Source organism: Pezoporus wallicus, unplaced genomic scaffold (assembly GCF_028554395.1).
Source record: "Pezoporus wallicus isolate ANWC-B61680 ecotype Strahan unplaced genomic scaffold, APGP_CSIRO_Pwel_v1 scaffold_7402, whole genome shotgun sequence".
Classification (NCBI taxonomy): Eukaryota; Metazoa; Chordata; class Aves; order Psittaciformes; family Psittacidae; genus Pezoporus; species Pezoporus wallicus.
Genome location: NW_026641037.1, coordinates 4,562,840 through 4,578,138, shown reverse-complemented (window position 1 = coordinate 4,578,138; position 15,299 = coordinate 4,562,840). Strand labels below are relative to the sequence as shown.

General features: G+C 36.5%; 1 protein-coding gene across 20 annotated transcripts in view; it reads right to left on the bottom strand.

Moving 5' to 3' along the window:
• Window positions 1-15,299, bottom strand: part of DLG1 (discs large MAGUK scaffold protein 1) — a 163,791-nt gene that overhangs the window by 135,400 nt on the left and 13,092 nt on the right. For 19 of the 20 annotated variants that reach the window (XR_008973825.1, XM_057421725.1, XM_057421730.1 and 16 more), the window contains exon 3: window positions 14,335-14,501. Coding sequence is in view for 19 of the 20 variants with exons in the window: in XM_057421725.1 (XP_057277708.1) it covers window positions 14,335-14,501 (167 nt within the window). In the remaining variant the exon portion in view is untranslated. Of the gene's footprint in view, window positions 1-2,908; window positions 4,087-14,334; window positions 14,502-15,299 lie in introns of those variants that run through there. The other variant, XM_057421748.1, reaches the window with a different exon arrangement.

Genomic DNA, 15,299 nt, shown 5'->3' with positions numbered 1-15,299 from the left:
CAAAGCCCTATGTAACCTGGTCTGAAGGTGATGCTGACCCTGTTTTAAGCAGGTAGTTGGACTAGATCACTTCCCTGTTCAAGAGATCCTGTCATTCCCTTTTCACTTGCAACTAGTAGGTAGGGCAGCAGATTTCACTTGAGGGAAATTCCTGAAACTAACAGTAATAACAATGGGACTCTGAATTACAATACACTGCACAACCAAGCAAGGAAGCCTGCGGGAATCACATACACTCAGTGTCTTTCCAACTTAGCCACCCTGGCTGTAGCTGTGCCTCTGTTCAGGCACCATGCAGCCTCCCACCCTGCACAGCCGTATCACTGTGCTCACCCAGAACTCATGATAAGTTTTAACACCTTGGTGACCTTTCATCTTTCTCCCTTGGTAATAGGCTGATGCATCATACATGCTTCCCCTCTCCCAAGACACCATGTTTTGGCTACTCTCAGAAACAAGGTACTGGACTAGACTGATGCTGCTGTGGTGTAGTCCAAGCAGCATGCTTCTTCATATTTCAAAATTAAAATTGTACAAAGAAATAATTCTTCTGCACTAGTCTTACTAGGAATACTAATCAAAGACAGTTTACATCGCTTTAAATTCAGGCATTGTACTGAAGTACAGTACTGAATAAACACGCTACGAATGCTCAAAAAATTGTTTTTTTCTGTAAAAAAAAAAATCGTATTTTGTACTTTTAAGTACCATGAACTCATTTTAAACTGTTACTTAAATAAAAATCATTACTGTAAGCTCAGCCCACGTGCCTGCTCTTAATAGTATCCATGGTTGCAGTGATGCAAATTTGCCTACCTACATCAAACCGAATGTGCCCACATAAGAAGAAAAAAAAAATATTAATCAGTATTCTTTGTACTAGATTAGGACAAAGTAAACCAATTAGACCTTACAAGACAGAACAAAAAGTGGTCTAAGAAACTGTTCACTCATCACAACTAGATCTTAATACTGAATTAAGCAAAACAGAATTATCAAAAATCAAATTATAAAAGACTTCTCAAGTTAATTAGAAAATTCATCTCACTGACCAAATTCTTCTCTTCCCTAGTCAGAAATAAAGATTAACAATGAGTTATTTCAAATACTCCCCCACTCAAGGCAGAGAAAGGGGAAGCGTTTAACACTATTACTAATCCTATAATAAATTTCTTTAATGCTGATTTAAAAACTGCCTGCCGTACATGCATTTATTTTCCTTTTTTTTGAGGACAGATAACCAAGGAATGCATTTTGCATTAGACTACAACTTTCAAGTCATCAGATGCACACATGTTCACAGGGAAGTAAACAGTTCTTTTGTAAGTCCCACTTTAAATAAAAAACTTTAGCTGAAGCATCAAGCTACTACAGCAGTATTCAGTTAAACGAGTCCAAAATTTCACATGAAGGAGTCAGGAAGAATTAAGTGCTGATAACTCCAGGTGGAGATGCATGATCAGTCTAAGCCCATGTGAGACTATGCTGTGCAGAGAGGAGGATCTCTTCCTCTCCCATGCAGCATTTCCATGAGTAGTCTTACTTGGTTAGCAAACATAGAGCTGGGCTAATCATACCAAAAACCAGTAATTTTTTTTTCCAGAACACATTTTCTGTTGGCTTAACTTTCCATATAAGTTATCTTTATTACCTTAAACAAGTAGATATGGGAAGGTAAATAAATGCACAACATAAAACTAAAGTTGAGCAGTTGATTACAAAAATGACAGCACTGCCCATTCCTTTTTTAAAATGAGCACAACAAAACTAAGGTAACATGCTGATGTAACCAACCTAATATCCAACCTTAATCTCACTGTACAAAGAGACTATTCTAAAAGAAATAAAACAGAAATGGCCCAAATGAATGTTATTAATCAAGCATGATTTTCAAAGGGCATGTTTCACTTCCAAATAAAACCCCAACAGTTCAGACACCAGAAAGTCTCTTTTGCTGGTGAGAGACAAGGTAACTTCATTCCGATCAGCCTGTGCTTCCTTGTGTCAAACATCTTGACCTTTTCTCTTATACAAACTACCACTGAACCCACATAATATTCTAAAGATGCTCAATTTTACTATACTTCTTGAGAAGGACATTTGTATGAGCAAGTTTTATGATTTCATATTATCTGAAGAATGCTAGAAGTAGCTTGTTAGAAAAACATTAAACCTGTAGCTTTATATACATTCAGAAAAAAAGAGTGATAGAGAACAGTTTACCACCTGCAGGAAAATAAAAACTTCCAAAAATGCCAGACAACACACTATTAATACTATTTCTGCATCAGATTATCTTTAGCAGTGGACTGTGTTAAAAACAATCATCCTAGCATGTAATGTGCTAAAACTTCATCCTAGCACAAAGTAATGACACTAAGATGTCTGAGTGTCTTTATTTCAATCACAAGATGTCAAAATAAAGCATCTTGAAATATATCCATCCATAACAGGACTACCCAGATTAATCATCTTTTCTTTGAGAATTATTTTAAACATTTCTTGATAAAGAAGATGTAGAACAACATTTGGAATTACTTACTCTGTAATAAGAAGCAAGCTACTATTCTAGCCCATAGAGAGAGTGAATTTTTTTATAGAAGAGAACCTTACTGCAGAATGACAACAGAAAAAAAACCCACAAAAAAAAAAAAAACAAAAAAATCATTCTACTACACTTTAGTTTTTTTAACATGTGCATAATCAGCTCTTACAAGAATTAACATCTATGATTTTTCTTAGCAACAACTAAAGAATCAATTTTGGCAGTCTGTGCAGCTGAAGTAAAAAAAAAAATCTACGCTAAAAAACCTTCAAGATGTTTTCATTACAGGTAGACAAAAACTGGACAAATGATTCAACAAGAACTTCCAAGATTGCAGGCTTTAATCAAAAGCTGTTATCTTACCTTTGTTGTTACAATGCATAAGCAATCCATCGTTTCAGCATAGCAGGTCTCTTTCCAAACATTTAAAAGGTTTATGTTCAATCACAGCTAAACACCATCTCAACAGAAGGAGAAAGAGCACTCTTATTTAATAGACAAAACAGCAGAATGCATGTCAGGTTTCCCTTTGAATTCATTCAGAGGTAGAAACACCGTGGGAAAAAAAGCAGCAGGCTAAAATACAAATGCTTTAAGTTTCACGGAAGATTCTTAGCCTATTTTGATTATCTACAGCTGATAAACTTGAATTTACCCTTGAAAATATCCTACAAAAGATGTCAAATCCTATTCCATACCAGTTAAGTACCTCCTCGTATTCTATTCCATATACTCCTCTTTCAGGATTACCTAATACATGAGCATCACAGGGAATCATTTGATGCAATGCAATACAAAATTATTTTACAGAAAAAAAAAAAAACACCACCCTCAATTCAGCTTTTCTCAGCCGGTTACAATTTCTAAAATGAAGTGTTTGTTCAAAAATAGTTTTGGTTGCAAGCAAGTATTTCTCCCCTAACGTCATTTCAGCATTTGCAGACTGCAAAATAACTGATTTCTTAGGCAGTAATGAATGGAATATTCCATGTAGAAGAGGGAGAGAAGAAAGTGGCAAGGAAACAGTAATGCATATTGCAAGAGAAACGCTATTTTGAGCCCTGAATTAACCTAGAATTTCATTTTCTTTTATAAGACTGTAATGCAGTGACAAGGCAAAGTTTGTATGCACAGGTATTGTCTTCTCAGTCTAATAAGCACAGCTGGGAAAACTCAAACACCTGGGCACAATAAAACCTGCTACATACTATGAAACACAAAATTGACAGTTTCATATATTAGTAAGAACCTTATTACATTAATTTCCAACAAGTGGCATTGAAAGCAACTAGTTAGCTCAGTTTCCACTACCTTGCCCTGCTAGGTCTCCCACTAATACCTTTGCTGCAAACACAATGAAGTATATTGGAAAAATTCAATAAATAATTTCAAACTATTAGATCTCATCTGCAGCATTTTCCTTCTAGCCCAAGATGTACAACTACCCAAACTGATTATGTTTCTTATCAGCAAACTCAGAATAAATTAAGTATATATCTAGAGCATTCACACTATTCCCCACTTGATTCCTGAACTCGGCCATATGTACAATGCAGGGGTGGGAAGGTGGAGGACACCAGAAACTTTACCAAACAAACAAGGAAACTATTCTTCCTAAAATTAAACATTTTATTTTGCAGGCAGGTAGTACTTTTACAGGACAAAGAAGAAGAGGAGGATATTATAAATTACTTCTCAGACTTATAAAACAAACAAAATAACTCTCAAAACAAACCACACACCAAAAAAACCCAAACCATTAAAGAAGAAAAGCTTGACTGCATGCTAGAAAGACAACGCTATTCAGCTTGAATGGAATTTCAAGGGAAATTTTATACCATTCAGCCACCAAGACCAGGATTTTTACCTTGTGTGTCCAATTCAATCCAGAGATAGTTTTCTATAAAGTCTGTGAAGAATTTCTACTATGAACACCTAGGTGAAGTTTTCACTGCTACAGAGCATCACTGGAAAAAAATGTGCATCTTTCAGATTGATAAGGCTCAACTCTGACAGAAGTCTCAATACTGACTTCAGAAAGTAGAAAAGCACCAGTTAAGCTGATGAGGATTTCCTCTTTGTCAGAAATGTGGGGGGGGGACACACGACAGGAATGGGACGGGGACAAGGGGGAAATTACTCACAGCACACACAGCACCCCACATAAAAATTGTCCTTGCATTTCTCAAGTCTTTTGTTGGGAAGACTGCAAAGATCAGAAAAAATAACAAAATGCAAACATCCAATAAAGTACAAAAAAAAATGAGGAAATGCATTTTTAGGTGACTTGGCACATGTCCAGCGTCTTGCTCAGAAACACCTCCAGTGACTAGTCCAAGGCATGCAGTCAGTCCACATCTGTTTCTTGCACAGTCTTTGCTTTAGGAACCCCAAAAGCAGACACAAACTCTACTCATCCCTCATGCTCTGCTCATGAAAGGCAAAGATGAATGATACTTTCTCATCACTCAAATCTCTCAGCCACCTTGGTTCAAAAGTAAGCTTTTGCAGACTAATCTTGGCTACAACCAGCTTACATTCAGGGTCACTCTTTTTTACTCCCCCCTCAATTTTTTATTGTCTTGCCTTCTTTGGCAGTCTTTGAGAACTAAGGATCGTCATCATGCCATTTTCTTCCCCTCCCACCATTCTTTTGACAAGATCCTGAGGCCTGTTAGTCTTGTCATAAAAAGCACAAAACTTCTCTCAGGTTGCTGATGAAGACTATATGATGGGGAAAGCGAACTACCCAGAGAGGTGGGGAACAGGCATTTCTTTGCTGAGCATTTGTGGATCTGACTGCTCATCATGACTACTAACACTTCAGAGCAAAGGATACAGGGAAAGTCATCTCATAACAAGCATGCTTGACAATAGCACATCCATTGCACCAGAGTAACACGTCCAGCCAACCGACATTACGGCCCTTTACCTACCACTGCACCACTGTTACGGATTAAAAGCCATTCTGGTATGTCTGCACAGTTCTTTCAAGCCCCATCTTTAGCTAAGCACAAACAATAGAATGTCCACATGGAGGGAGGGGAAAAAGACAATCACACACACCATAGTGGTAGAACAAAAAATTCCGTAGCAAACACCAGTACACATTTTCATGACTGTAGTACACAGATGGATAAGCACTGAGAGAGCACTGTATGTAAAAAAGGTATTTTTTGCTCAAAAGCAATTTTTGCAGACTTTTCATCAGAAATACTACACACAGAAGAAATAAATATTCAAAACAAATTGACAAGTTTTAAAACTCCTTGACCAGGCAAGCACATGTTACAATTTGGACCTCAGAATAAACATTTTTTTTTTTTTTCGAAACAAGAACTAGGTAAGGAAACCAGAACTAAAACTATTGGTATTAAGCAGTTTAATAAAATAAGTTAAAACCATCCTTAAATTGTATTGTGAGGAGCAACAGGAAGATGTTAAAGAGCACACCAAAACTTGAATCAAAATCTTGAAATTCCCCATTTTTAATGCACTGAAGAGTAAGGCATTCACACATAGTACTGTCAGCCATTCAAATCACCATTATTCTCCAGAATTTGTAAGAAGCACTGTCATCTGCTCATGTCATTTGTATTTACTGAAAATGAATCTTTCTGTCTTGTCAGCTCCAAGTGATCTCACTAACAATCAGCAACAACTATTTTATGCCATTTGGCCAGAAGGAAGAAGAGCATTTTCACTCACCACTAGTTGTGGCATTAACATTGAAAAACAAAGGGCAATTCTCATGTGAGAAACAAAGGGAAGGTTTTTTCCTTGCCTTGCAGTATCTACAGATTCTTTTGGGTTATGTCTGACAGTCACTTTTTGTGTCTTCACAGGCTTATTCTTTTCCTAGTGTGAGAGATTCTATCTACAAAGTCACCAGGTAACTAAATGAAGGAAAATTCATGCACAGATAAACCATGCATAGAAATAAATCACACAAGTGAAAACAATGCTTTGGAAATTTATTTTGCAAATAAAGAATTTCTTCATCTATCCACAAATTTAAGAGTATTTGTGGTTATTTAAATACTAATTTGCTCTCAGATTCTATGAGGAAACCTGCATAACACATAGCTACCACAGGTGTAACCAGAGAAGCCTGCTCCACTCAGGTGTGTCAACTGCCCAACCTCAGCATATTTGAGATGTTTCAAAGACTCGGTAAAGATCAAGCACTATCACCACTGCAAGCATTTTCTCAGCTCCTTTACTAAAGAAAACATTAAAATCTTAAGACGCTGTAACCAAATTTATTCAGCTACCTTTGAACCTGGCTGCAAGACGCAGTATGACAAGGGTTAAAAAAAACATAATTAAATACTGAATTCACACAATTTATTCTTATAAATTCTCTACTTCTGAATTGAGAAAGGTAAGTTTTTTTACAAATAGCAGATTTTTATAGCAGATTTTATTGCTTGTATATGCATTCTGAACTGAGCATGGGGCTTGGCATTGATTTGTTTGCTTTTGCATTCAGTTTGACAAGAAGCCTGCCCCTGGAAAGCTTTTTTAAGTTTGGTTCAAAATTCACATTCTTTCATTTGCACAAACAGCCTAGATTTCAAGAGCTGAAGGCAAAATACATAGCAAGCCAAATATCATTTCCCCACCGGAAAGTTAACACAGAGAAAGCAATGAAGCTCCTGAGTGACCAAAGACTAAGTACAATATGCAGAAAAGTAGCTGATAGAAATAATGGGCAAAAAACCACATAGATATAAGCATAAAGGACCAGAATGCTAACAGAGAGCATGACAATCAGATATAGCATATCATCATGTCAACCAGTACTCAGTCTTTATAAATATTAAGGCAAAGAAGGTTTTGAAGACAGCACAATGCATCTGGGACTTTCCCAGGAATAGCCTGTTATTACAACAGGTACAATTTGACTGCATTTGGAAACACCAGGTGAGAATATTGCCATTAAAAATTCAGAAACAGCAAAACAGAACTAGAGTATCCTCAGGCATTAATAATGTGTTCTTCATATACAGATACCTCTTTCTGAGATTTCCTCCAAGATCCCAATTAACCGCTTGATGCGACATTCCATTTTGAATACAAACTGCTACTGATTAAATACAATTTTTTCATTCCACTAGAAGCCATACACCCAAAGTTTTTTCCTCTAGACTATCTCAACTCATCTTATTAAGAAGTCACACAAACTATCAAAACTTTACAGCTGTTAACAAGACATCACCACCCAACTCCCATATTGTAGGTGAAAATTAGGGGAGTTTAACTTCATTCCTTTTTAAAGTACTCAACATTGACTATTGTCTTTTTACAGATACTAAGCAAACTGAGCATGAGCTGCAGTATGCCGTAATAGTGAAGGGGCTAAAGGAGCTTCATTAGCAGAAACACTATCAGTATTATCAAGCAAAACTATTATTCCTCTTCACCTGGCACTTCTAATATGGCATAGGGAATACTGCATCCAGTTTTGGGCCCCTCAATACAACAGGGACACTGATAACCTGAAGGAAGTTCTGCAGAGGGCCATTTAGATGGTGAAAGGCCTGGAAGATTTGCCCCTTAAAGAGAGAATCAGGACACAGGACTTGTTTTAGTCTTAAGAAAAAAAAATTCTGTGGAACCTACAAGCAGCCTTCCAGTACCTACAGTGAGACTGCCCAGAGGACAAAAGCCAAGTGCATACTGCACTATGGAAAGACACGAGAAAACATGATTAAATGGAAACAGATTTCTGCCAGAAACAAGGAAAAGCATTTTCAGCATGAGGATAGTCAAGCATTGGAACAGATCAGACAGAAAAGTTTTGCAGTTCCCATACTTGGAGGTTATCAGCGCTCAGCTGCTTGAAACCCTTTGCACTCTGATCAACCTCACAGGTGAGGCTGAATTATTTTATGATTCCAAGATGTTTAGAGTTTCATTTCCACACTGCTTTGGCACCAAAATCAGATGACACATCTATAGTTTCAGCTATTTTCCTTACTTCCTCTTTTGCTTTCCTTTTATTAAAAGAAATTGGCAAAAGGCCTTAGAAGACAGTGAGCCAGACGGTCTCTCTACATGCCAGACACTAAACACATGGGCATGTGCAGATAAACCAGGAAACCACAGATCAGACCAAAGTACTTCAGCCACCATTACTCACTACAGAGATCTGTTAGCCCAAGCCACTCAAGATCCAGTTCCACCTCCTAAGACAAAACATTTATTTTGAGTAAGTGTTCAGTGTTTTGCATTTTTTTCCAGCATCCATCCAAAATGGAATTACTGGGGCTACTTTTAATTTAAGCTGAACAGCAAACACTTTTTAACTTCTCAGATTTAAAATTATCACAATATTAAGACATACCCTATAGATTAAAGAATTAAAAAAGAATGTCACAAAACTACTATTTCCCTAGCAACACACACAATTAGGTCCAAGGAGATTTCTACCAGCGATTCAAGTTATACCACGTATTTCTCAAAGCCAAATTATCCCACCTACAGATGGCACTACAGATCACAGCAAACAGTTTAACAGACTGTTCTCTCCCATACACATACTTCCCTCACACGATTACCAGCGTTAAGCGATCTTGCTTTAGATTTGTTAGCTGCTTTGCCAATGCATACCTAAAACCCATTATTTAATTTTTAACGAGAAAACTGTATGCATGTTTCATCCTTTCCAAATTGAATCTATACTCTTTTTTTCTTTCGCTAATTCTTAGTATTGAAAGGGTTAACATTCTTTTCCTGCTTATCACTGTCTTGAACCTTTTTTTTTCTGGGTGGGTTTTTTTTTTTTGGTTTGGTTTTTTTGCCGCATCATCTTTCTCTACTGCAGATCAAAACGAATAAAACTGTCAAATAAGGCTCCAGGAAACATAAAACATGGAAAAGAGAACAGATTGAAGTGAACGGGAAAACTGCAATATGTAGCTCTTTCTCTAATGCAGTACCTATGGGGATTACAAACTCCAGTCTTTTAATCCAGAAGTAGGAAGGCAAAAGCAGAACTAGGCTACGTCCCACTAAAAGTCCTCAGGCAACCTAAGCTTGTACATACAACACTATGCTATGTACATACACAAGCACACATTGCTAAAAAGTCATTCCCAAAGTCAGCTGTGTAGAAAGTTCTTGTAACACAATCCTTAATCACTTTAGGGGAGCATTATATTCCCGCTCAAGCAACTCTCAGATATACGATCAATGTATCAACTGGAAGAACACTTACTTGCCTCACAGTAACTACAACAACATATATCCTTAAGGTAAAAGAAAGCATTGAAAAGTATTACTTCCAAGGCCAATAATTTGCAAACGATTAAAACCTGTCCAGTTCTTACCATCTACAGTCCTACCAGCCCAGCAAGCAATAGAATAGAGATTAAAAAGTAGCTCTGGTTGTATCTGATTAATGAACTAACACTGAATTGGGCAGCAAACTTGCAAGTCTAAAAAAGTAACAGGCTTTGTTAAGCAAACAAAAAAAATAGCTATGAACAAAATCTGACCTACTACACTCGGGTTCCCTCCAATATCTAGTAAATTTCAGCAAGCAAAACAAATTATTGAACACATACTATACCAGAACTGTTATATGCTTAGGCTGATTAAAACCAAATATATAAAATAAATCTCAAGTAGGGACCTAAAAAAAGAAGCATATTATTGAAACCAAAATGCATTACGTTTTACAGGATAAAAACATTCATTTTCAGGTACTACACATAGCAAGTAGGTGGAATATAAGATGTTAATATATTGAAATTTCTCCTCATAATTTCATGATATTTCAGAATATTGAGGGAAAGGTATTGCCTTACAGGTATACAAAGAAAAAAAAACACCACACACAAAAAAAATAAAACAGTCACTGAAGAAGAAAGAATTAAGGCAAATAAAATGTACAAGGTTATACGCTTACTGTAGCAATTTTCATATATATATATATATATATGAAAGCTAAGCTAAACTATGACATCCACATATACTAGAGAAAGCAAAAGAAACCAATATTGAATTACTACTCTTCAAAAATGTCCACATTTACTACTACGAAGTGGAAGCAGTATTCTACCTAATGAAATGCACAAGGTGACATTTACTGTAGGTGACAAACTATGAGAAAAATTTGGTTTCAGTTTCACATAAACTAGGATCAACACCAATATAAGCAACTATGTTTTTAAATACTCCAGTAAATGTAAACTCTGACCTTCATATACAGAAGGTCAAGCAACTGTTTGACTTTCACATGATACTTGAGAGAAGTCTGAAGGAAGACAGGTGGCTTTGTCACAATGCTCAAATCTGGGCCACCTAGAAATAACAAAGCAATGCACACTATATCAGGTTCTGTTCAGTAACACTATATACCATGGCTACCAGACCATACTGGAGAAACAGCTGTATTATCTAGCAAACAGTTCAGCTGGGAACATACACTTTTGTCTATGGTGAGACTTCCCAAGTAAGGCCATTCTTCCTTTCAACGCATCAGTCATCTTGCCATGATAATGTGCCTGTTGTCATTGCTGCAGTGTCATGGACAAGCACTTGTATTCCTGGCAATCTATTAGCACATGAGAATAATAACGAAACATGCACTTTTATAATTTATACCTTCATACGCATCTTTATGTAAAATTTAGAAAGATAAAGGGATACCACTACTTTGTACCTGATAAGTCTTTCTTGTTGTGGGCATCTCAGTCACAAAATGATCAAACTTTTTATAGGATTAGTTTTCCAGTTTCTGGAGGGGGGTCAGGGGAAAAATAATCACAAAGCCTGGATTTAACAGTATGCACTATTCTGCACTTCAGATTTCAACAGGTCTCCCCTGTAGGGGAAGCACATAATGTGCTACGGTTGGAACAGCATAACACAAATCTCATAGTAGGAGATACCTGCTTCACAATCCTAGCTGCTGGAATTAGAAGCATGCTTAACAGTAACAAAATAGTTTGATAGGAATATAAGTAAGTCCATTACACTGTTCCAGGGTGTATTAGAGGAAAAAAAGGTAATAAGAAGCAACACTTAAATCAGCTGTACTGCTTTTCAAGACCTTCAGTAAGGGCAACTGCCCATGTACAGCTCTTTTGGTACTTAGGAAAACATTTAAAACATTTTTGCAAAGCCTCTTACATCTTGTATAGGCACAAAATGTTATCTTCCTTTTTTACATTTGCCTACAAACACAGAAAAATTCAGTTTCCCAAATAAGTGTTCAATTCTTTTAAACAGCATCAAGTCTTTCCATCACTCTTCATTTCTTCTGAAGCTTTAGATCTTCCTTGTAAATCTCTCTGAAGCATTCAAATTCTTCTAAGTATTTTTTACACCACAGTACCTTAAATCTGACAGCATTTCCAGCAAGTCCTTATGCAGACCAAATAGAACAGTTTTGAACTACACTGATGTCAATAAGGTGTTTCTTTTCGTGTATTAACATGACATGGTTGACTCACCTTGAGATTCAAGTGACCCAGATCTTTACCAAGAAAGAATTTATTAACTCTTCACCTTCTACAGGTGCTACTTTAATACAGCCAAAGTGCAATGTAAACCAACACTGTACTTGGTCCTGCTGAACTAGAGCCTTCCCATTAATTACTTCAGGTGCTCAAAGCTTCATTCTAGTCTTAGCTTCTGAAGCAGCAACACACCATTCTTCTCCCATGGTTTAATTTATAATTTAATTAGAATATTTTCACTAAAAACTCAAAGTAGGATGCATCTTTTTAGAAACTGATATATTGTCTCAAAAGATAGCCAGTTAAACCATGCCAAAAGTTTTACTGATATCAGAATTTATCCCATGTACTACTTCTTCCTACCACAAGTACTGTCAGCACTTTAGAAAGCAGCTTTTTGACAAAACTTAACAACTATGATGGCTATTATTTGGTTTCTTTATCACTTTCAAGGAGCTACAAAAAGACTGTAGAATCCTTCCCAGTAACTGTTAAATCTGGATCCTCCTTTCCTGCCTTGCTCATACATTTGCCATTTTTAAAAGGTAGTGTTTACCCATCTGCAATTTTCTGAAACTTCAAAAGAGCAACTGTAGTGACTCTTCAATTGCCTTATTAAGGTCTTTGCACATGAAAACATAAAATGCATTAGAACCAGCTTATTTCAAGACATCTCAGAAGGCAAAATAATCTTTGCCTATCCTTGCCTACCCTACTGTCTACAGTTCATTTTGCCCCTGGCTTCTAAGAGATTCTATTTCCACCATATCCACCATAGTTGTTCTACAGCTGTAAGACTAAGACTTAGTTGATGTCATACAATAAATAGAATCATAGAATCACAGGCATAGCACAATGGTGTTTTCCCTACTATTGCTCATATACCCTATCATTATTCCACTTTCTCCAAAGATGACAATTCTTAGAGTTTTCATTAAGGTTACTATGATGACAGCGGCCTTTTCTATGCAATTTCAGGTAACTAAGTTTCCAAGAAGAAAGACCGTTTAAGTTATCCAGTGCATAATCAAGATTCACAAAAAACCAAAGGAAAATAATCCACTCCTACACCTTAAGTTCAACTAAACTTTTAATGTCTCAGTTTTCAATTACTTATAAACCTGTAAAATACAGTATACCTACCTGCTCATTTTCTTCACATAAAGAGATTTTAGTGACTGTTCTTGGCAATATGCAACTTGTCCCTAGTCCCTAACTAGGTTAATCTTTAATCTGCTCATTTTCTACTTTGACAGAACACAACACGACTCTTGGACTTCCTCTACAGTTTCCTTTAAGGCATTTCTGATGAATTTTATATTAGCTTCAGTATGACAAAGGTAAAAAAAAATAGAATAAGCACAAGCACTTTTCTGGTTTTACCTGCACAAATTCACTAGCATATCACACACTTGCTTGTGTCCTGCAGCTAAGTGACCTTTCTTACACAGCCCAAAGAGTATCTAACAGAGGTTACTCAATAAAGCATCCTAACAACCTCACATTGCTGGGTAGTACGAGCTCCCACATTTCCCTGCAGGCTGCAGCACTCATCCTTTGGCTGGTCTTCCCCAGTGCTCTTCCTGAGCTCTACTGCCACTTCATGAAAACGGGTCATCACAGCACACTACTTTCATTTATGACTGAGAAACACACACTTTTTCCAATGCTCAGGATTGAGGGCACACTTGAAAGAAAGTTCACCCCTTTGGGGACAAATAATAGGTCTGACACAAAAAAAAAAAAAAAAAAAAAATCAAGCAATGGTGTAACTAACTTGAGCAGGGAGATTTCAATGTAGTACACATCAACATGCATTTCCCTACTCCGTTTTTTCACCACTCTCCAATAACTCTATTCATGTTAAAAAATATACATAAATGTGTTTTTATATTTTCCTTCCAGAACACAGCTGCTTAAGTAGCAGAGAATTTCTTATGAAGAAACGGAGAAGTTTATTATCAGAAAAGATTTAACTTCAGATTTCCCAAACTGCTAATGAAGTAATGACTAAAGAGTTGTCAGCATGGATGAGTATAAGCATACTAAGCCTGTCATCAAAGTTCCAAATTCAGAGCATGAATCCAATTTAATGGTCACTTAAGGGTATATTTGACAACCAAGTTTATAAATTTTTGACTAAGCAAAATGCACACACCTTCATTAAACATTCCAATAATTAAATCCTCTATATTACTATCAATCTTAATTCAAGTTTTCTATGGAAATAAATATTTTATAAAATGAAGGAAGTGTAGAGAACACTGTTGAGCTAATAGTCACAAAAAGAAAAATAAACCAAAGATTTCTTTATCATACCTCTACACTTGGGCTAAGGCTGCTGGGCAGTGTTTCTGATGTCACTGTTGTGCTCGGAAGGCTGGAGAAGTCCCAGGTATTCACAGGCTGTATTGGTTCAGATGGCTGAGAGTGATCAATACATTTTGGATTGTCCAACAAGGTCACTTCATAAAATTCTTGAATATCTAAGGATGTCCAAAAAAAGAAGTTAGGCTTTATAGTTACTGTAACATTCTGATATTAACAATATCTTCCCCCTGCAAAACAAATTAGATACCTAATACTTTATCTACCTATTACAGACAAAGGTTTATCACCCAGGTCATTTGAACTTCCTTAAAGGCCACACAACTCACTCTCTATGCCCTGTATCTCAGAGCCAATATGTCCCCACTTACTTTGGGCTTCTGCTACCGACCCCAATAGCACGATCTGCAGCAGGAACAGCAGAAGTGTATGGAGTAACTGCAGTAGAACACTGGAAGGGATGGGTTGTCTATACTTCAAGTTACGGTATGTGTAATTTCAGTTAACGTAGCTTTTGGTTATTTGAAATCTACTCTTCAAGGGTAGTATAAGAAGGTCTTTTTTTTCAGTACATGTTTTAATTAAATGACCACAGAAATAAAAGTGATCATTTTATATACATATACTGATGACATCACCAAGAGAGAAGTTGCAAGAAATTAGGAAAAAGAAGATTGATCAGGACATATCATCATCTGCTTTTTCAGCCTAAGTAACACAACTTGGATGAAACTTTTAACAGTATGAATTAAAAGTCATACTTACGAATTAATAAACACTTTTTTTCTTTTTTTTATAACCCTGAAGACTCAACTGGAAACTCCGGTAGAACAAATACCTAGTGGCATTAGGGTTTTTTATTGACATCCTATCCACTACATGAAGCACCAATAAAAATAACACAATCTAAAGCAGCATCAAAGGTATTTCTATCAAGTATAAGATATGAAATTTGC